Source organism: Pseudorca crassidens, chromosome 17 (genome assembly GCF_039906515.1).
Source record: "Pseudorca crassidens isolate mPseCra1 chromosome 17, mPseCra1.hap1, whole genome shotgun sequence".
Lineage (NCBI taxonomy): Eukaryota > Metazoa > Chordata > Mammalia > Artiodactyla > Delphinidae > Pseudorca > Pseudorca crassidens.
Window position 1 is genome coordinate 4,377,769 of NC_090312.1, and position 21,710 is coordinate 4,399,478.

The 21,710-nt window shown below is 62.2% G+C and overlaps 1 protein-coding gene across 7 annotated transcripts in view; it reads left to right on the forward strand.

Moving 5' to 3' along the window:
- The window catches only part of TRAPPC9 (trafficking protein particle complex subunit 9), a 509,996-nt gene extending 488,389 nt beyond the window's left edge, over positions 1-21,607 (forward strand). For all 7 annotated transcript variants that reach the window (XM_067712818.1, XM_067712816.1, XM_067712820.1 and 4 more), the window contains 2 exons: positions 19,957-20,177; positions 20,834-21,607. In XM_067712818.1, coding sequence (XP_067568919.1) covers positions 19,957-20,177; positions 20,834-21,001 — 389 coding nt within the window. In that variant the 3' untranslated portion in view covers positions 21,002-21,607. The remainder of the gene's footprint in view (positions 1-19,956; positions 20,178-20,833) is intronic.
- The last annotated feature ends 103 nt before the right edge of the window (positions 21,608-21,710 follow it).

Genomic DNA, 21,710 nt, shown 5'->3' on the forward strand with positions numbered 1-21,710 from the left:
AGATGTGCACCCGCTGCTGCAGGGCAGGGAGGGCCGGGTTGCTGCCCATCCGCAGGGATTTCCTGAGCCCCTGCTGGGCCAGGCCCTCCCTGGGTCCCGGGGACAAAGGAGCAAGCAGACCCGCCCCCGGCCTCACTGGGCCTTTGCTGGTGGGTAGTGAAGGTTGAGGAGGGACACGGCCTGGTGCGAGGGGGCAGGGGTGGAGTCTGGGGGCGTCACACCGGCCTGGCCTTGCTCCAGCCGTGCCCCACCCCGGCTGTGGACCCTGGCACGGGTATAAGGAGGTGACTGTTCCGTGGAGTGGTTGGGACCCAGCCCCCAGGGGGCATCCGCAAGTCCCCCATCCCCACCCCTGCCCCTCCTGCATCTCTGGGGACGTTTTGTCTTTAATTTTTTATTTTCAGTTAATGAGAAACCACTGGGCAAACAGCCAGTGAGGCCCTCACCGGCTTTTACTGCGCGCTCAGCCCCGTTTATTTACTGTACCAAGAGGACTTCTCTTAGGAGCCCCCAGCCTGGGAACGAGCAGCTTGCCCACCGCAAACTTAAATGCACGGCCTGGGGCTAGGGAAAGGCCTGCTGCTTTCCGTGGCCGGGCCACACCTGCAGGAGTCCCAGCAAAAAGTTGAAAAGCACTGTGACCCGGAAGAGATTTGTGTGCTCGTCCATTCCATCAACAGGCACTGATCAAGGCCACCTGGAGGTCTGAGCAGGGACTGAGGGTCAGGAGCTTCCCCCCAGCCCGGGGGTCGCTGGGCCCAGTGTGTGTTCACGGTGCCCTGGCCGACCCTGGAGATGCTCACACCCTGCCTGGTGCTGAGAAAGAAAGTCACGACTTAGAGCTTTGTGCTCAGAGACAGGGCCAGAGATGGGGAGGAGGGGGCTTTGGGGGCTCCTGCTCTACTTGCGCAGGTCCAGGAGGGCTTCTCGGAGGAGGGAGCAGGGGCACAGGGGCCTGCAGGGTGAGGAAGGAAACCCTCTTTCCTATGGGGTCTCTAAGGGCACCCTGGGAGCTTTGCCCAGAAGCTGGTGTCCTTTGGGTGCTGGGCCGTGGGAGCCTTCTGAGCACAAGGCCACTGTCGTGCCTGCCTTGAGACAGATCACCCTGGGGAGGGAGGGGCTGGGGAGAGGGCGCCCAGCCCCCCGAGCCCCCCCACTAGGGTGGGCCCTCCCTGGGCCGGCTTCCTGCCCCCATCGTCTCCGTCCTTCCCTGCTCTTTGCTCTCTCCATCTGGTACTGCAGGGACAGAGGAGGGAAGGATCCATGTTGACCCCCAGTCCCAAGCCCTGGCCCTGCCCTTCCCGCGCAGGCATGGCCTCCTTTAGCCTCAGAAGCCTCTGGAGCAGATTATGTGAACTCGCCCCACACACCTGCCCACGCGCACACACGTGCAGGCTTCAAGTTGTGAGGAGGACCCGAGGTCAGCCCCGTGCAGCGTGGAGGTCCAGGTGGCCTGCACGTGCAGAGGCTGCGTTGGGAGCTGGACCCCCTCCCAGCATCCCAGAGTGGCTCCGTGTCCTCTCTAGGCCTGGGGACAGCATGCATTAATCCTTCAACCAGCGTCTGCGGTGGGGACAGGAAGCTTTGTGCTGTCAAAAAATGATTCTGACACTTGTTCAAACAGTAAGGGGACTTTATTCAGGACTGTTGTGACAGGGGTCAAGCCTGTCCAGTAGCAAAGAGAGGTCAGACTCTGCTGTAAATGCAGCAAAGACGGCTGGGGGTTTGGAGCCAACGAGCAGAGTGAGGGGTCAGTGGGTGGAAAGTCACTAAGAGGAGACATCAAGGGTGGCGGATTCTTGCTGAAGGCAGGCCAGGCGATCGGACATCAGGGGCGGGGATTCTCGCTGAACCGACTGGGCAGGATTCTTGCCAGAACTGGGGGATGCCGGCCGGCAAGGCCAAGTTCCGAGTATGCTGTCCCAGCGTTCCTGCTGTCAGCATCCCGGCACTGCCAGGGTGGCCGTCAAGGGCCTGGAGTCACGAGCCTGCAGCTGGCCTTTCGGCCTCTACCCCTCACCTTCCTCACGAAGACAGAACCCAGCTCAGATGACTGTGCGTGGCTTCCATGGGCCCAGACATGGAGACGCCCAGTGCAGCGCCAGGAACACCGTAAATACTCCGTGAGCGCTAGCCCGCATCTTTCCTTCCCTTCCCCATGCCACAGCCTGCTACGAAGGTGTTAAAGAGACGCCTGGGTCCAGCCTCCAGCTCTGCCACTTACTGTGCAGCCTGGACAAGTGACCAACTTCTCTGAACCTCAGTTTCCTCATCTGTAAAATGAGGGCAGTAAGGGCTCATAACGCAGAAGGTAGCTGTGAGGATTAGAACAGGGCCGGGCCCACAGAAGGTCCTGGTAAACGCAGCTGCTGTCACGGGCAGCGGCAGCTCTGTTCGCTCAGAGTTGGGGCAGAAAGAGGCCCCGCTCGAGAGCGCAGCATCTCGGGTTCAGTCTCCTCCCCAGAACCCCAGGCAGTGACAGCACCACGTGCCAGGAAGCTCTCGGGCTTCATCTCATTGACTCGTTGCAGCCACGCTGTCTGTGCTTAGTGCTCAAGCTCATTTTGCAGATGGGAAAGTGGAGGCTCGGAACCTCCTCCAGCTTTGTAAGTGCTGCAGCCAGGGTTTACATCTCTCTGACCCGAAGCAGGAGGCCTCTTCAGCAGGGAGGGAGGTGTACCGTTCAGCTCGCGCCACAGGTTGGGGCCCCTGTGAGAGGGAGAGGAGGGGGAGGCCGGGCTGCGACGCAGGCCCCGTGAAGGAGCTCCGGAGCAGGGGTGGCTCGTTGGGACAAGGGGCCTGGGGCTTGATGCCCTGTGTCAGCCGGTCACCGGATGTGGGCCCCCCTGGAAAGGGGCTGTGACCTTGGGCAAGGCAGCCTCTGAAGGGCTGGGGGGCCTGAGGCCTCACTCCAGGAGCGGCCCCCCGAGCAGGCATCACAGCATCCGTGGCAGACCGTCTGCACCCCTGGAGGGGTCAGTCCTGTCTCCACTGAGGGCAGATGCGGACATCCAGGGTTTATGCCGTCAACCAGTCCTTGGTGGCCTTTGCTGCGGATTAGGTGGCTGAGACTAGGCAGTCGAAGGGGAGGTCTCTGGTTTGACTGCCCTGTTTTACCGAGAAGGAAACTAAGGTCCAGAGAGCGCAGGGCAGCCTTGGCTGTCGCGGCTGAGGGTCAGGTTAGCCAGGATGAACTGAGAGTATTCCAGAGCATCTCTCTTCTTGCAGTTCTAGGTTCAAGGGTTCAGACTTGCCATGATGAAGCCAGTTCAATGCAGCAAGTATTTCCTGAATTCCTACTAAGCGCCAGGAGATGGGGTTGGGACATGCAAACCATATGATTGTGCTCCAGCCGAGGAGATGGACCGGCCCACAAGGAACCGTCCTATAAGCCATAACGCAGCGCGAGGAAAGGGGACTGATGTTGTCTGACTCCCCCATGTGCCGAGGGCGGGCCCTTTACGTATCCATGTCCTTTAATCTTCAGTCACCATAGTCTATGTTCCAAGGGAGGATTCTGGGGCTCACGAAGTAAGTGGGTTGCCAAGGGGCAAACAGCTCATAAATGGCAGAGGTACCATTTCAGATGGCCTGTTTAACTCCGGCAGCTGAGTGAAAGTTTGGTCAAGTCCCCCAGGAAGTGTGGGGAAATCTGGAAGGAATGGAAGACGCTTGCGGTGAAGACTTTCGTGGGTTTAGGCCTCCAAGGCTGACCGAGAAGTCCGCAGGCACCGGGGCTGTCCCACCATGAAGGAGGAACAGGGCAAATTAGCAAAGTGGGAAAAGGCAAAATGGAGAAACTGGATGGAACGCGAACAGAGGGAGGGAGCGGGGGCAGGGGTGGGCGGAAGGAGGGGCAGGTGGCGGATGGGAGATGCGTGGATGGATGGACAGGTGAGCACGTGGGTAGATAGACACACGGATGGATGTTGGATGGGTGATGTGTCGTCCAGTGTTGGTTGAGTTTGTGGCGGCAGAAGACGAAGTATCTAGATCCCTGTTCCGAGGCTGGGGCACGGGAGCCCAGATAGGTGGGCAGATTAGGAACTGTGGGCACCACCCTTGGCCACGAAGCCAACATCGCCAACTTGAGTAAGTGGAACGGGGGAGCCTGCCCCTGTTGCCAGTGGTTACAAGCTAGGGTTGGAAGCAGGCGGGCAGTGTGCAGAGACAGAGAAATGAGTCAGGGCCAGGGCGTGGCCCTGGTACCTGAAGCATGGATGCTTACGGGAGACGTGGTTTCCGGAAGGGCCGGGTTTATCTGAGAGCCAAGGCAGAGGTCCGTGTCGGGTGCTACGGGCTTGGCCCCTGAGCGTCCCTGGCCTCTGGACCCTCGCGGGGATGTATTCTGTCCAGTTCTGGCTGCTGGGCACTTCAGGGCTGAGGACTCCACTGTGATTTCCATCGAACATCTGACAGAATCGGGCCAGAGATTCAGATGTGCAGCCAGGTAGGCCGACTGGGTGGGCTGCCCTTAACCTTCCCCTGGGCTGGGCCGGGCTGGGCTTGTTTCAAAGGGCATGTGGATCGGCTCCGCGGGCAGCAGGGCGGCCTTCCTCAGGAGGCTCCGCCCCTCGCGCTCGGCCTTCTGCAGCCCGCGAGCAGGCAGCGGCCTGGCCGGACTGCCTGGTGGAGCGGCAGGGGCCCGTCAAGGGGGCCCTGGGCCCTTGACCTCCGGGCTGGGCCCTTGTCCCTCGTGCTGGAGCTGCACTTGGCTTCTCCGTGTCCTCTGGGGTCATCCATCCTGCCGATGTCACTTGCTGCTACTGCAGGGGACAAAGGAACTCGTGTGGAAGGAAGCAGTTAAGAGTGTGAGCTCTGCAGCCAAATCCCGCTTAGGCAAGGACCTGAGCTCTGTGTACCTTGTCCACAAAGTGGGGACAGTAACACCCTTTGTCATAGGGCCCTGGGGAGGAGGAACGGGCCCGTGCGCGCCAAGCACCGAGAACAGTGCAGGCGCACGGGAGGTGCTCAGGGGAGGGGAGTTCACAGTGCTGGCGCTGCGGGTGCCCAGGGTCGCTGGGAGCTGGAAGGCCCAGTGTCGCTACAGAAGGGGCCACCGCCGCTCACCCCGCGCACTATTCATTCACAGACACCCACTGGGCAAGACACAGATAGACCTCAGCCCCTGCCCTCTGGGCTCCCAGCGTGTGGGGGGAGCAGCAGGGACAGGTAGTGACAGCGCAGGGGGCTCCGGGCTGGGTACAGGCGTAGCTGAGGGCTTCCGGGAGGGTGTGCCACCCGAGCTCGCGGCACAGCGCACTCACAAGGGACATCGCAGCGCTCTTGCGCCTTCTATCTTTCAGCATCCCTGCCGGGCAGGCATCACCGTCTCATCTTACAGGTGAGAGACTGAGGCTGGGTGAGGGCCCCGCGAGTTAGTGGCCTGGCAGCCCCCCGTCCCCAGGGCCCCGTCAGCCAGCCTCCTCGCCTCGTGCCGACTCCAGTCCTGGGCCCTCGTGGTGCATCTTTCCTCCTGAGCGTTCCCCCCAAACCTGCACCTGCCTCGGGTGTGTCATCTGTACAGTCACAGGACGAGGGACAGCTGGGGCAGTCTTGATGTCTCTGCAGGAGGCTCAGTTAGGGAAGCCAGGTCGACCTGGAAGGATTCTCCGTGCTTGCTCTGGGGTCAGTGCTCTCTCTCGCTGGCTCTGTGTCGGTTGGGAGGACAGGAGTGCGTGACATGCAGCAGACACCTCGTGTGTTAGGACAGGCCCCCCCAGGGGCACACTGCCCGAGGGTTGCAGGGGACGGGCACCTGGGTGACACATGCGGTTTGAGTGGCCCCTGGGGACTCATCCCAGGGCTCCTCGATCTGGCCCTCTCGGGCTGGAAAGTACATTTAGAGAAGCCATCAGTCCTTGCAGAGAGGCAAGAGGCCCGTCCCCAAGAGCAGAAGGCCACAAGCCAGCTGCGGAGCCCTGGGCAAGGGCCTTCTTTTCTGGCTCAGGGCTGCCCAGACAGCCCCTCAGCCTGTGCCCGGCACCGCCCCGGCGCCTTTCACACTCACCGTGCGGTGCAGGGCTGCTGCCTCGCCCCGAGCTCTTCCTCTGCAAACAGAGGACCCAGCCAATGCAAAGGCAGCGGCACGAGGGCACCCGTCCCCCGTGCCAGGGGCAGCTCAGGTGGAGGGCAGCACGGAGGGCAGCACACGGGCACTGGCACAGGCCCTGGGCAGGCGGTCCTCCAGGAGGTGCTCCGTCCACACTCGTTTGCAGGGAGCCCGCCTGAGCCCGGGACAGTCTGGACTCTCGTGTGGGTCGGGCCCCCTGGAGCCTCTGCGACGCTCAAGCACAGGTGGGGGTCTCATTCAGCAGGGTCACCTCTGGTGAGGGTCTGTGGGCCCAGTGCACAGCCCGCGCCGCACGGACAGCCGGGGCCCATTTCCCTGAGGCCGCTCTGCTCTGACGCTGCCCTCCCGCATCCGACGCCCTGCGCCCAGGGTGGGTGCAGCGGGGGCCGCTCCTCACTCCGTCCTGGGTTTGTGCGGGCCTCCGCCCCACCCCTACCCCGTGCCGTGAGCGTCACCGTGGGGCCTGCTGTGCGGTGCTCGCCCAGGGCAGAGGGGCCGTGAGGGGCCCCCTTACTGCATCCTTCCAAAGGGCCAGCGGCCAAGTCTCGGCAGGGCAGTGCTCTCTGGGGGCTCAAAGGGTGCCCTTTCTCATGGCCGGGAGTGACCCCAGTTAAGTGCAGGGCAGCGGGCTCATCTCCAGCCTGTTTGTCCAGCTGCCCGGCTCCCGTGGTTCGGGCGTGTGGGCCGCTCGGAAGCTTCTCTCGTGGCCCGTGCCCTTCCTGAGTGATCTGAGTTGCTCTGGGTGCTCCACGTCTATGGGAAGCTTCAGCTGCCACCGCTTGAAGAGTCTGTTTGATGTGGTAAATGTTGACCGAGCACCAGGCAGGTGTCAGGCCCTGGGCTGTGTGTGGCGGGGTGAGGGGACGGTCCTGGCACGGTGTCAGGACGCCGAGGGAGCCAACATGCCACCTTGGATCAGTAGAAAGAGCAGTGTGAGTATGGACTTAGAGGGCTGAGCCCAGGTACGGGCACCATGAAGTAGTAGCCTGTTCTGAAATCATCCAGCTCGTTCCTCTCGAGTTATAGATGGGAAAGCAGAGGCTCAGAGAAGTTAAGTGATTTCCCTAAGGTCACACAGCAAGCCATAGTTGGGCCCTGTTCATTCGTCGGTTAGTTCAGTGAGTGAACCCTGAGCCCTGCCCTCAGAAGAGCTCGCCTCAATCAGGGAGATATTTTGTCAATGGAAAATTCCGGCATGAGGCTGTACATGATATGACAGGGGGCTTGTGCGGGGCTGGGTATGATTCAGGAAGTCTTCCTGGAGGAGGTGCTGCTCGAGCTGAGTTTTGGAAAGGCCTAGAGGAGCTGGCAAGGCAGAGAGTATGAGGGGCATTGTGTGTGGCTGTGAGCAGGTGATGGATGGAGGGAGGGGTGTCACAGGGTGCTGGGGAAGAGTGAGCAGAGGAGAGAGGCAGATGGCCTTCAATTCGGTCTAGAAAACTCTGGAGGAGCAGTGGAGGGCACCAATCCTATGTCGACATCCTTTTACATTTTCTCTCTGGAAACCCTTTTTCTTCTCCTTGGCTGTCTCCCTGCCTGGACAGACCCCGGAGTCCAGAGACCTGGCTCCTAGGCCTGGCCCCACTACCGGTCAGCAGAAGGTCTGCAAATCCTGGGGGCTGCCCCAGGTACTCAGGCCCTGCTGGGCGCCAGGGGATGGAGGGAGGAGTGCCCATGTCCTGCCCTCCCAAGTCCATGGTGGTGGCAGGACCCCAGGTAAATGCAGGATGCCGAGTGCAGCCCCCAAGGCACCGGGGAGGGGAGGCTGAGCTGAACAGGCGGAACAGGGCAGGCTCCCAGGCCCAGGCAATGAGCCGCCTGTGCAAAGGTCCAGTGGCATGAAACCAACTGCACGGCCCCTTCGCGTGTCCGCTGGGGCCTCCCGTGCTCCTTCCCCTCCGGCCCTCAGCTTCCTCATCTAGGGAAAGGAGGGTCCTTAGGTTCCTGCATATCCTCCTGGTGCCAACAGTGCCAGCGTGTGATCTGACCCTGTGGGGCTGGGGCTGGGACAGCCTTGTGTGGTGAGGACCTGCCTGGACGCAGAGCCACAGGAGCGGCGGAGGGGCTGCCTGGGGGGCAGCAATCTTTATTTAGAAAGTCCTGAGTGAAGAGGAAAACGGAGAGATTGAGAACGTAGGGACACTGCTCGGAGACAGAGAAGTCATTTCAAATTCTCTGCTGTTCTCAGAATGATGTCTTTGCATAATGCTACCAGCCAGCACGCACAGCTTTCATTCTTCCGTTTTTTCCTGGTTTATCTTCAGTTGTCTGAAGTGCTTGTCCAAAAAGAGAAGGTTGAAGCAGAGGGCCTAAGAGAGGCATTGTCTCCACTAAGCACAGTGCTCCCCGTGCAAAAGCAGTTCCGGTCCCTTTGGGAAGGGAAGGGCACCCGGGCTCCAGTACCCACGCCACCGCTGATTCACACCGTGGTCCTGAGCACGTCAGCTCCGCACTGGGTTCCAGTGTCGCTTCTGAAAGGGAGCAGTTTGGAGAGACGAGCCCTGGAGGCCGGTAAACGTCATAGCTAAATGCCATAACAAACAGCCCCAAGTTTCAGGGGCCCAACACGGCAGCCTTACTTTATGTTCTCGTGGTGGTGGTGGTGGTGGGGCCTGTCTGGAGCCCACTGGGGGACCCTGGCCCCGCCTACCCTGGGGCCCTGCCCGTCCCAGAGCTTCCCTTATCCCGCGGCTCCCCCCGGACCCTTCTCAGCTCCTTTAGTTCTGTCAGCAGGCAGATGGGGGATTGTAGGAGGGATGTGTGTGGGGGCCAGCTCTGGGAGGTGTCATTTTCCCCGCTGCTGTCCACTGGCCGGGACTCAGTCCCGTGTTCACGCCTCAGCACTGTGGGCACTGCACTCTGGCTGTGTGCCCGGGAGGCAAGGGAATGGTCTGGTGAACACGCGGCCAGCCTCTGCCACCAGAACCTCCCGAGTTCAAGTGTTCCGTGAGGGAAGAGCAGGGCGGGCCCCTGGGTGGAGGGGCCTTGAGACCTGGGGCAGGGGGACACTGCTAGGGAGAGGACAGCAGAGGGCGGCCACCAGCACGGAACCCTCAGGCGAGATCTGGGTTCGAATGTGGCCGCCCCGAACTCAGTCTCTTCAAACTGAACCGACCTTGTAGCTCCGCCTGCACCGCTGCCTCTGGTCCCCGTCGTGAGCCCTCGCGTTCGTCGGGCACTTCTCTGCCCCGGCTCTGCACACCAGCCCTCTGGCCGCATCACCCCCTTGCAGGCGAGGAAGCAGAGGCTCCGGCTTCTCAAGGGGCTCTCCCGGAACCTGGACTTGGTCTGAGCTCCGCCACCCTGCTCGCCTGGCCCGAGAACCAGGGCGACCGTGGGCAGGGGGACCCCTGACCTGGTGGGTGGTGTTGGCCGTGTGCGTCTCTCCCCGTCGTTGAAGCAGGTTTGCACAGTCCACAGGGCCACAGGATGCAGCCGCCGGGGGCTCCCCTCCACCGGCCTGGTCCCCGCCCGCCCCACAGGTGCTGGCACCCGGGTGGATGTGCCCGGGAAGCTAGGGGACATTCCACGAGTGAGCTCCAAGCCACACGCATCTCCCCTCCAACTCCAGCTCTCCTTCATTTTAATCTAATTCCCTTAAATCTTTAATGAAAAGTTGTAAAAGTAAATTATTTACCCAAGAGAGACAAACGGCCCCTCAGGAGCTGTTCTCGACTTGAGGGTAATTACACGTGTGTGTCTTGCGCGTTCTCCCTCCCCGGATGCTGGGAAGAGGCATCCTGGCTTACGAACTAATTATCTACCTCAGTAACTGTTAAAAACGCGCGCCGTTTAGCACATTGGGAGCAGGGCTCAGGCGTTGTGCGCTGCCACCTTGATGCGCGCCCGGCCCGGGACCCGGTGGAGCCTGCGCAGCTGAGCCGAGCTCTCGGGAACAGCCCTTCTCCCAGCCCGGCACTCTCCGCTCGTGTCCCCCAGCCGGAGCCAGCGCGGGCGACAGAAAGACCCCCTCCCCCACGGTGCGGGAGGCTCGGAAGGTGGGGGGAGGCAGGAGGCGGCTGTGGGGCCTGATGCCACCTCCCCAGATGCCCACTGCCTCTTCGCGTGTAACACGCTCGCCCAGAACACCATCACTCCCACCTCCGGGGCATCTCCGTGCTCCTAACCTCTTTTGCAAACTCTCTGTCAATAAAGGAGCAAAATAAGATTTGAAACATTTGGACTAAGGGAAACCGTATTTGGCACAGTTGGTCAAGACTTGGAGGAGTGGGCATGCAGGAGAGTCCGTGTGCGCGTGCGTGTGTGTGCGCCTGTGTGTGTAGACTGAAATACGGCCGCTGAGGGCCTGCGTGGTGCCTTAGGTTGGTACACTCTTGGCTCTGAGCTCCCTAACAGCCACAGAGAAAAGGCAAGTTACTTGGCTCTCGTCGGTAGCGAGGGAAAACCTGCCGCCTTGGTTGTGTACCTAGCGACTAGCTACGTTGGCATTAGAGAAAGTTCACCACTTTCTACTGGCTAGTCGGGAATTACAGGGTTTTCTGCGGGACCTGCCTGTGCCTTCTCCCAGAGCACAGCCAGCGCTGGGGGGAGCGGGCAGCACCACCGGGCCAGGGCCCCAGGCCTTGGTTCTCCTCCGCATCCCCGAGCCTCAGCCGTTGTATTTTGTTCCCACTTGAGCTTCTTTTTTGCTTCATTTAAAGGGTGACAAAGCTCCTTGATAAATTCCCGAACCTAGCCTCTCCTGAATCAAATTTGGCTCTAGAATTCAGGCCCCCCGAGACTCGTGTCAACTGGAGAGATGTGTGTCCTGTGAAATCTGAAATTTAAATGTGCTTCAGCTGAAGCAGGCTTGGGGGAGCCTCGAAAACTTGACTCGCTCCGGCAGCTTTGGAGGCTTCACCTCATTAATTCCTACCGCATTGTTCCCAAGTCTTTAAAATGTTTTGTCCAAAATTAGACCCAAAGTCTGCTTAGTCGTCCAGTTTTATCAAAGAAATGAAAGGCAAGGAAGGTGGAGCTCTGGGGTGAGGCCGGGAGGGTGTCCTTGCTGGGGGTTTGGGCTCCGGGGAGGAAGCAGCCTTCCACTGCCGGCCCTGGGAGCTGTGTCCTGAAGAAGCGACAAGCAGGCCGTCCGCGACTCACCCCTCCTTGCCACTGAAAAGCGACTTGCGCGTGACCTTGGCTGGGGCGGGGGGGCTGCTGATTTGTTCCGTGTTTCCTTCAGCCCCAAGGGAACTGTGCTGTGCAGCCTCCACCCAAAGTCCCACCTCACCCGTCTTCCATTGCCTCTCAGAGCGAGACCGTGGCCCGGGATATGCACACGTGCACGCGCGCGCGCACACACACACACACACACACACATACACACACGTCAGAATCGACCTAGGAGGCCAGACTCCCGGGAGCCGCCAGGCAGGTCCCTTTTGAAAAGTCCACAGTGGTTTAGAACCGCTGGGCTGTCCACAGCCATTTGGCAAGTGTCTCCCAAGTGCCAGGACCATCTGCCCGCCCCTGACCTTCACGCCCTCCCACTCCGTGGACCAGACTAGAGAGACGGCTGTGGACGCCGCAGGGCCGGCCTGACCACTGGCCCATCCGTGACCTGCTCGTCCTCAGGCTCCGCTCTCTACCCGGCCCTCGTCTTGGCCCCAGAGGCCCTGCTCCCACCTGCGCCTCTGAAGTCTGGGTCCTGATGCTCTCTGCTGGCCTCAGACTCGCCCAGCCCCCTATTCTCTGCCATGCACGAGGGGAGAGGAACCCACGCTATGCCCCAGCCCTCTGCCCAGCCGCAGTCTCCAGGAGGACGAGTGGGGTTAAGGGCTTGGGATTCCAGAAGGTTCTCAGCGAGGGATGGATGAGTAAAGAAGACCGGACAGAAGGGCCTTTGCAGACTCCTGTCCCGGCAGGCAGAGGCGCACGTCCACCCTGTGGGGCACTGAGGGCCGCAGCTGCCTGGCCGGGCGTGGGCACAGCAGGGAGACGCTACCGCACCCACACTAGGATGGCGGGGACAGAGCAAGGCAGGCGCTACAAGCGCTGGGAGGGACGTGGAGAACCTGAACGCTGCGAGTAGGGCTGTGAGATAACGCAGCTGCTTCAGAACACAGCCTGGGGGTTCCTCAGCAGGTCAAACGCAGACCCACACGACCCGGCAGTTCTGCCCTGAGGTGTGTGTCCTCGAGAAGTGAAAACCTGAGTCCGTACAGACACTTGTCCTGGAGTGTCCACAGCAGCATTGGTTACGACAGACAAGGGTGGAAGCACCCGAGGGCCCATCCACAAATGAAGACAAGCTGTGGTGTGGCCACGCGCCGGAACATCACTCCAGCGTGAAGAGGAGGGAAGTGCGGGCTCCCACAGGGCAGAACTTTGACAGCGTCACGCTCAGGGAGGGAAGCCAGTCCTTAAAGACCGAATATATATGATGGTACTCATGTGAAAGTCCAGATCTGGGGCGTCTGGAGAGCTAGAAACTCGGTTCGTGGCTGTTCAGGGCTGGGGGACGGGGAGAGAGGCAGGGATGGTGAAGGCGTATGGGGTTTCTTTTTGACGTGATGAAAATGCCCTCACATTGCCCGTAGTGATGGTTGCACAGATCTGGGAATCTATGAAAAGCCATGGAATTGTACACTTTCGTAGGTGAGCTGTGTGGTTTGTGAACTAAATCCCGGTAAAGCTGTTTAAAAAATAACACCAGCCCCTGTGCCCAGAGTTCAGGTGGGAGCCGGGCGCTTAGCTGGGTGCCTCGGGCCGGCTGCGAGCCTCTCCACACCGGGGTAGGTTCACCTGTAAAGTGGTGCAGTGACAGCGCCAGTCTGATGGGGTTGGTCTGAGGACTGCGTGAGGCGGTGCCTGTGAAGCCTTAGAACAGTGGCCAGGGTGCCACTGGGAGCTCCTGTCACTCACAAGACTAATAACAGTGAGAAGTGCAGCGGGCTGGTGCCCGCGGGGGAGGGCGAGGGGGGCGCCTGGGTGCAGAGGGCCACGCCGGGCCCCTTCCACTGCGCTCTCCACCTGCTCCCGGGCTTACGTGGGCCTGGAACCCTCTAGAGTGCAATGGGCATGAGAGGTTGGCAGGTCCCAAGGGCGGTGTCTGCCTGTGTCCTGGGCACCAAGAAAGGCCGGCCCCCTCCAGGCGCAGCGTGCAGTAGGGGCAGCACTTGGCGAGGCCAGGCGGGGCTCTAAACCGGCCCCTCATGGGAAAGCGGAGCTGTTGCAGCCCCTCCTGGAGCAAGAGGGGAGACCTAGGCTGGAGGACAGAGCCGCCCCCTCCAGAAGCAGGACTCCAGCCGCCATGCCGATGCCAAGCCCTGGACGACGGGCACTCTGTTGGGGCAGCGTCTGGGGCGGGCCAGCGGCCCCGGGCCCCGGCAGCCCCATCACTTCCCGGACCTCAGCCTCCCCGCTCAAAACCCGCTAAAGCCTCCCCTGTTCTCACTGCCCTCCAGGAGCACGTGAGGGTGGGGGGGAGGGGCTTGGCCTGTGCCGGGCACCTGAGAGGGTGGGGGGGAGGGACTGAGCAACGGAAGACCCACCTGACCTGGTGGCGCCCTGGGGTGTGGGCACCGCCCCGTTCTCAGCGCACTCTCACTGCGTGAAGCCCCGCCCGCTGTCCGCACGGTGGCTGCCCTTGGCCAGAGCGCAGGCTGGCACCGCCGTCCGCCTTCCCCCAGTGCCTTCCTCGCCAGCCTGGGCCCTGCAGGCCCTTCCCTCGTCGTGCCTTCTATTTATAGCCTGGGCTCCTGCCAGAGCTTGTCAACGTGCTATAGCATAAACGTGGCAGCCGTTTCAGGAGCCGTTCTGGGCCAGATAAAATTAAGTCCGTGACTCTGGCTGGTATTAAAAGTGAAGGAGAAGCAGGGCCGGGGGCGGCGGGAGAAGATGGACCGTGGCCCAATTTAACGCTTTGAGGGAAGAGACTAATCTGCTCCCCGGAGATTTCTTACGATATGAGATTCTCCCGCATAAATAATGTCCTCCACGAAGGCCGGGCCTGCGAGTCAGGACCAGAGCCGGGCAGTGGCGGCTTGGTCCTAACGTCCTCTCTGCAGGGGCGCTTCGGGGGCGTGGCCCAGTCCCCTCGAGGCCCAGGGGGCCCAAAGGGGGCAGGGCACGGCCGGGATTTGAGCCCAGGTACCCCTGCCCCAAAGCCCACTCACCTACTCTTTCATTCATCCACTCATTCACTCAACAAATATGAACCAGAAGAGTGCCTGCCTGGCCCGGGTGTTGGGGCGAGGAGGGAGGGACACACAATGGTTAACAAACAAATGGGTAAAGAAGAACTTCAGATAAGATGTTGAGGGTCACGAGAAAATGAAGAGAGTGGAAGAGTGACGGGGCAGGAAGGCTCTTCACTGTGTGGTCAGAGGCAGCGTCCCTGAGGAGAGGGCCAAGGTGGTGCGAACAGCAGGTGCAAAGGCCCTGGGGCAGGGATGCGCTGGGCCTGCTGGCGGAACAGGGAGGAGGGAGGCAACGTGGTAGGAGCGCGGGGATGGGGGAACCTGGCTCAGGGCCGTGCAGGGCCCTGGAGACCAGGGTCAGTGGCCGTAATGTGATCAAAACTCCCTTTTATTCTGGGACCGGGCAAGGGGCAAGCGAGGACGTGACAAGGTGAAACCATGGTTCATGCCGCTGTGAACCGTTGGCTGCCGTGTGGGGAGCTGGCCTGGGCTAAGATAGAGTGGGTCGGGGCGGAGATGGGGATGGCCTCCGGGCGGGCCGGGGGGTTGGGTGTGGGTGCCCGGGGAACACCTTGGTGTGACCCCCCGGCGCCAGGCAGGCCTGCCGGGTAGGGCCACTTCTGTACGGAAGACCCTGGGGAGGCGGGGTTTCCGGGAGAAAGTGGGAGGGTTTCGTTTGGGCCAAGTTAAGGGTGAGACCCCGCTGGACACCTGGGCGAGGAGGTCAGGGCTGCCCAGAGGAGCCGGTGCCCGGCTGCGGCCCTCAGTGGGTCCTGAGCCCCTCCTGCTTGGTCCTGCAGGGTGGCCACCTTTCCTGTCCAGGAGTCCCTCCCACCTGGAACTGCTTGAGGGCAGGGCCACATCCAGGATGTTCCACAGACACTCGTTAAGATAACGAGTGCTGTGGCCTTGGCCTCGGGCCTCGGGTTTCAGAAACTGGGGGCTTGGGGGCAGGTCGGGCAGAAACGAACCGAACCTTTGAGCACTTCCCTTCGGCACTTTGCACAGAGAATGTGACACTCGCTGCATTTCCAGATGAGGGACACAGGCAGATTTCAGACTGCGCACATGGTCCAGCTCCAGGCCGGGCTCTGCCCGCCCTCCCCTTGGGCCTGGGAGGCGGCGGCAGCTCTTTGGTCGCTGAGCGGCAGCCACTCTAACAAGTGAGCGCCAACCTAGTGGCTGAGAACAACACGAGCTACTACTCCACAGTCCTGTAGGCCAGTCTAAGAGGTGGCGGCAGGCTGGGGGCTGGGGAGACCCCGGTTCCCGCCTTCTGGGCTCCAGGGACGCCTGCACCCCTTGGCCCCGTCCTGCCTTCAAAGCCAGCTGTGCAGCAACTCCCAGCCTCCCTCCGCCGCCATGGACACACAGCCTTCCAGGCTCTCTCCTGCCCCCTCTTGCCCTTATAAGGACCTTCGTAACGACATTGGGCCCACCCATATACTCCAAGATACTTGCCGTCTCAAGGTCCTTAACTGAATGTCACCTGCAGAGTCCCTTTAGCGTGTGTGGGAACACACTGCACGGGGTCCAGGTATTAGGATGTGGACATCTTTGGGGGTGTCATTCTGTCTACCACACCACCCCCTCTGGCGGCGCAGACTCAGGGTTCCGGGAGCTTCTCGGGGACAAGGCTAGACCTCACAGAGCCAGAGTTCTGTGCCTCCCGCCCACCGCTCCCGAGGAGCCCCCAGGTCGAGGTTGCCCGTGTGCAGCTCCCCAGCAGCCTGGGGGTCAGGAGATGGGCTTCCAGGCTGGGACCCCCCTCCCTGCCTCCCCGGGAGGCTGGGGCATTCCAGGTCGCCATGTGGCCCACCTGCAGGCTGGCTGGGGGTCTGGACAGAGTGGCCAGGAGAGGCTGAAGGGGCTCGTCCTGCTGCCTCGGTCCTCTCTGTCCAGCGCTTCAGCGCCGTGCTGGTCCTCTTTCCCCATCAGCATTCACGGCCAGCCTGCGGGTGAGGAGCGGCCCTGGAGAAGCTATATAAATGCAAAGTGTCCTCCTGGGCTGGGGATTAGAGCTGGTCAGGGGCCTGGCCCGCCCCGCGCATTCTCCACTGCCCAGGGTGGATGTGAGCGTGATGGCGACAATGATCCAGCCGTCCCGCTGCGGCCGCTGTGTGCCCCGCCCCCTCTGCGTGCGTGTTTCCAATTCTCACAAAACCTCTTTGAGGTGGGCTTTCCTATCAGCCCTTCTAAAGGTGAGGAAACTGAGGCTCGGAGAGGGCAAGCGGGGAGGAGTCAAGGAGAAACAACTCAAAAGTGCGCAGCAGCAGGAATCCCTCTACCCCAGCCTGGAGGTGGGCAGGGGGGTCACCACCCCAGGAAGTGCATAGTGGCAGCGGCCTGACGGGCCGACCCTGGCGGCCAAGGGGAGCAACTAGACCCCGCACACCCGGACATCAGACCTGGGGTTCCCGCGGGGGTCTTAATGAGCCCACCCTGGATGCCGCGGGAAGGCTCCCAGGTGATGGTGAGGAATTCTCGGGGCGGGGAGGCACCAGCTGCACGGGACACACTCGGACTGGTGTGCCCACCCCTTCCTGCAGCTGGCCAGTCTGCTGCGGACACAGAGGGAGTGCTAACCCGCCGTCCCTGACAGTGGCCCCCCCGGCCTGGCGACTGAGTGGACGCGGCGCCCACCTTCCCCACCTGAGGGCGGAGGGGCTGGGCCAGGTGGCCCCCAGGGACGGTGGGCGGGAAGCTGAGCTGAGCCCTGCACGAGCAGGGCGGCTGAACTCCCGGCAGTGCCGCGAGGTGGTTCTCTTTCCTCTGGGCAATTTAGAAACGGCTCCAGCACAGCTTGCCTTTGAGAAATTTTTAATTATTTCTCCCCTGCTCCTTCCTGGTGAGTTCTGTGACTCCCTGGTGGATGGCTGGTCTCAGCTGTTCCTTCCAGCCTTGCTCAGCAGGGCTTCCACGCGAGAAGGGTCCCCTCTCCCCGGCATGGGGCACAGCTACCCCGGTCCAGAGTCAGAACCGAATTCACTACAGCAATGGGGTATGCTGGGACATTAGTGCCAGTGGAGTTACAACCCCTGACCTGAGCACAGCCATCACGGTCACCATCAACACTGTTATCTCAGGTGCATTTTCACTAGATTTCTCGCACAGTACCCCGTGGGTCCCAGGAGAGGCCAGCCCTGGCATCCTTTTCAATTCAGGAAGCGTGTCATATTCTCAGAGAAAACGGACCTCTGCTGTTTCCTCCCAGTGAGTGACGTGGGAAGGTTTGGTGCTCTCGGACCCAGGCTGGAGGTGCTGGAGCGGCAGGGTGGGAGGAGACAGCTGCCTGCTGAGCCCAGAAAGTCGTGAGTTTGGCAGGCACTTATTGTGGGCGCCAGGCATGGGTGTGGCGTGACCAACCGTCCCAGCGTGCCTGAGGGGTTCCCGGGACGCAGAAGTTTCAGTACTAAAGCCAGGATGGATAAACCATGACAGTCAGTGTCGCCTGTGACTGGAGACACATCAGAGAGCAAGACAGGCGGGTCCTGCCCCTCTTGAGGGTCGCCCTCCTCCCTGGGGAGGCAGACAAGGAAGCAAGACTGGGGCAGGGCAGCCTGGCTGGGGCCCCTGTCTGCGTCTGGGTCATTACCCCGGTTCTGCAGATGAGGTGAAGGAGGCTCAGTTCGGCAAAGGGCCTCCTCCAGGATGCAGGGTTAGGGCAGAGCCAAGACCCCAGCCCGGCCTGCTGCTCAGCCAGGGGCCAGCTCCGTCCCCCATCCCTGCCACCCTGGCCTGACCTCGGGACATGCCCCTCCCCCATTTAGAGAATGCCAAGGAAAGAGTCCCACTGGGAACTGTGTCCACAGCCTCATTTCCCCTCTTCATTGCCCCAGGGGCCAAGTAGAGCTGGGCATCAGGGAAGGGTTAAATGGGCACCACCAGGTGAGCTGGGGGCTGCGCTGCAGATGAGCTGTAGGCCAGTGCCTGTGGCCCACGCGGTTCTCTACAAGGGAGAACAGGGGGCAGAGATGCAGCGAGGCGGCCACCCTTCGCTGGTTTGCAGAGAATCCTGTCTTCCCTTTAATGGAACCATCAACCGAGGCTCTCCTACACCTGCTCTCTCCACATGAGGCTCAGACTTGCCTGGCTGGGTTCATTGTTCAGCACGCATCACCGGGGCCCGGCCTGAGCAGGAGAGGGACCCAGGACTGTCATTACGCCCACTTCTCAGGTTTGAAACAGGCCCAGGACAGAAGCCAGTGTCTCTTGTTCCTGATATATCCTCTCAACACACACACACACACTTTCACTCCGAGTCCTGGATGTGCTGCTGCCTTGGAGGGAGAATCTGCATGGCCCGTCCAGTGCTGGCCACTCTCCAGAGCCGTGCCTTCCAGGAACCCCAGTGAGGCGCTGGCCTCCTCCCGTGGGCACCGAGGCCCCATAGCTGTTGGGCAGGAGGGTCTTCCGTGCAGTTGCCTGGTGTCAGGAGCAGTGGCAGTGACCCAGGGGCTGTCCCCGACTAGCCTCCACTGCGGGATGCTGGTAATGGCGGGGTCAAGGTTGAGACACACGTGACGAGTCCCTAAACAGCGAGGTGGGCAGGCGTGAGGAAGTACACAGGTGACACTGTCACATCATTACTCCTGGGCCTGCAGATGTGACGAGGCCAGGGCTCAGGGTCGGCGCTCGGTAGCCCCACGGCCAGCACCGTGTGGTGTGAAGTCCCACTGCAGGTCTAGGACCCCCTTCCCTGGCCTCCATGGCCGGATCAGCAAGCCGGTGACCTTCGGGTGTCAGGAAGGATCCTTCCTGACCGTATCAGCATGCGGCACTGCCGTAGCAAATCAGCACAGACTGGGGGCCTCGAGGCAACAGGGCTGGACTGACTCTCACTGTCCTGGAGGCTGGAGGTCTGAATTCAAGATGTGGGCAGCGCTCTGGGGGAGGATCCCCCCCGCCTCTCCCAGCTCCTGGAGCCGCGGCTGCATCACTGCAGCCTCTGCCTCTGTCTTCACAGACAGAGGGCTGCCTCTGGGCTCTGGGCTCCCCGCTGAGTCTGTTTTCTCCTCTTCTGCCTCTTTTAAGGACACTTGTCACTCTCAAATGGCAGCCTCTGCCTTGCACCCATGCTTGAAGGCGGGTCCCCCAGCCTACCCACCCCGCCGTCCTGCTGGGACGTCTGGTGGTCTGAGCAGAGTGGGGGTCACAGCACAGCCTCTCCAGTCGACCTGCCCCATCACCCCACCCCCTTGCTGCTGCCCATTCCCTGTTCCCTGCCTGGCGGGCGCGCGCCCTGCTCCGTGACTCCCAGACCTTCCCCCAGCTAGCGTCCCGCCTCCGTGGTGCCCAGGGCCACCCCGGCCCTCACTGCGGCAGTCTGGGCGGGGCGGTCTGCAGGTGACACAACAGTCCTCGGCCCCGGCCTGTGCACAGTCCCCGCCAGTTCTCAGCCCCTCCCCTGGCTGGCCTCCACCTGCAGGAGCCCCTGGGGTCCAGACCAGAGCTCAACCCTTCCAGGTGGGGGCAGCTAGGAGGCCCTTCAGGACCCCCCAGTGACCCTGGGGCCCTCTCGGCCTCTCCAGCGTGGCACAGACCCCCCTGGGGTACAGCTCCGGCCCCGACGCCTGTCTCCGCTGGCCTGCACGTCGGGAGAGCAGGAACCGGGGCCCTTCCTCTGTTTTCCAGGAGGCAGCCTTGGTGGGTGAAGGAGCAGGAAATGAATGAATGAATGGAGGGAGGGAGGCCGGCTGGGCGGTGCCCTGACAGCCTCGTGCCCCATGTCCCTCGCAGATGTGCTGGTGGACGGACAGCCCTGTGACCGCGAGGCGGCGGCCTGCCGGGTGGGCGACCCCGTGCGCCTGGAGGTGAGGCTGACCAACCGGAGCCCGCGCAGCGTGGGGCCCTTCGCCCTCGGCGTGGTGCCCTTCCAGGACCACCAGAACGGCGTGCACACCTACGACCTGCGCCATGCCGTCTCCTTCGTGGGCTCCGGCACCTTCTACCTGGACAAGGTGCGTGTAGCCCCCGGTCACTGTCCCCTGTCCCACCCCTCCCCCAGTGGCAGACTTAGGGGTTGGTAGACGTGGCGGCCTCACTGCGTTGACCCTTGTTCCCCTGACTCGCCCTGAGACCTCAGACAAGTTCACGTCTCTGTACCTGAGTCCCAGGAGCAGAGCTAGGATGGGGATACTGGCCCCGAGGGTTGTTAAGGAGCTGAGACGAGTGTGCTGGGGGAGCGGCAAGACAGCGTCAGATCTCTGTGCCCCTGGCACCGCTGCCCTGCCCCACGTGGCCGGCTCCTCCCTGCTCGCGGCCGCTGCACGCAGGCCCAGAGGGACTGATGGGGTCACAAGGCACAGTCCTCAAGCTCCACTTACCTGTTGAGATGGCGCCTTTGCCCCAAACGCTCCCCACACTCCCTGACCCCCAAACGGCCCAGGGAGGGAAGTGTGATTAGCGCCATCCTAGGATAGGAGCTGAGGCCTGGAGAGGTGCAGTGACTCGCCGGGGCAGCACAGCAGGGAAGCCCTGGAGGGCCACGGGAGCAAGTCCTGGGGGCCCGCCCGCCCCCACCCCCGCCCCCGCCTCCGTATCTAGGTAGGTTCAGGCTCTTCTGGAGGCTCTGGGGGTCCGCGCTGCTCCCGGCTGATGCCCCTCCTCCCCTCAGGTGCGGCCGTCGGGCCAGTCAGCCTGCCTTGGGGCCCTTCTGTTCCTCTGCACGGGCGACTTCTTCCTCCGCATCCGCTTCCACGAGGACAGCTCCAGCAAGGGGCTGCCGCCCTCCTGGTTCCGCCTGCCCAGCGTGCACGTGCGCGCCCTGGGGGCCCAGGCCTGAGCCACTGTTCCCGCGGGGAGAGATGATGAGAGGGCCCCCCGGGCAGGGGACAGGCCTTCGCTGCAACTCCTGTCCACTCCTCCCACCCCTCCCCTCCCCTCCTACCTGCACCGTCCTCTCTGGGCTTTGCAGGGGCACCCAGACTTGGCAGCCGTGCCCCTTCCCACACTGGCCATCAGGGCTCCCCTGCAAGAGGCCGCTGCTAGGGTGAATGCTAACCAAGCCCCAAAGTGTGGCCCTGGGTCCCTGCACCTGTTCCTGTGACCTAGGGTTCACAGCCCAGACAGCAGGAAGAAGAGGTGAGCGTGAGGGAGGGGCACAGCTGGGGTGGGTCTGGGGAACCTCCCTCGGCCCCCTCGGCCCTTGGAATCCCCCGAGGGCTGGCTCTTCTCCCCGGGGCCCCGAGGCAGCCCAGCCAGGAGAGGTGGCACCGTGGTTGACCCCAAGAGGAGCCACCTGCCCCCGGTGGGTAGACAGTCACCTGTGCCAGCTGTTCTGGCCCCTGGGCTGGTTCCAGGCTGGGCTGTGGGGGGCCACGGCCTGTGTGCATCTGTGTGTCGCTGACAGATTCTCCAATAAAGGGCCTGCCTCACTTCTCTGCTGGTCCACCTGCATCCCTGCCTCTGCTTGTCCAGTGTGGTCAGGGGGCCGCCCGCCAGCTCGTCAGACCCCGGCGCAGGTAGGGACTCGCACGACCCCACACAGCACA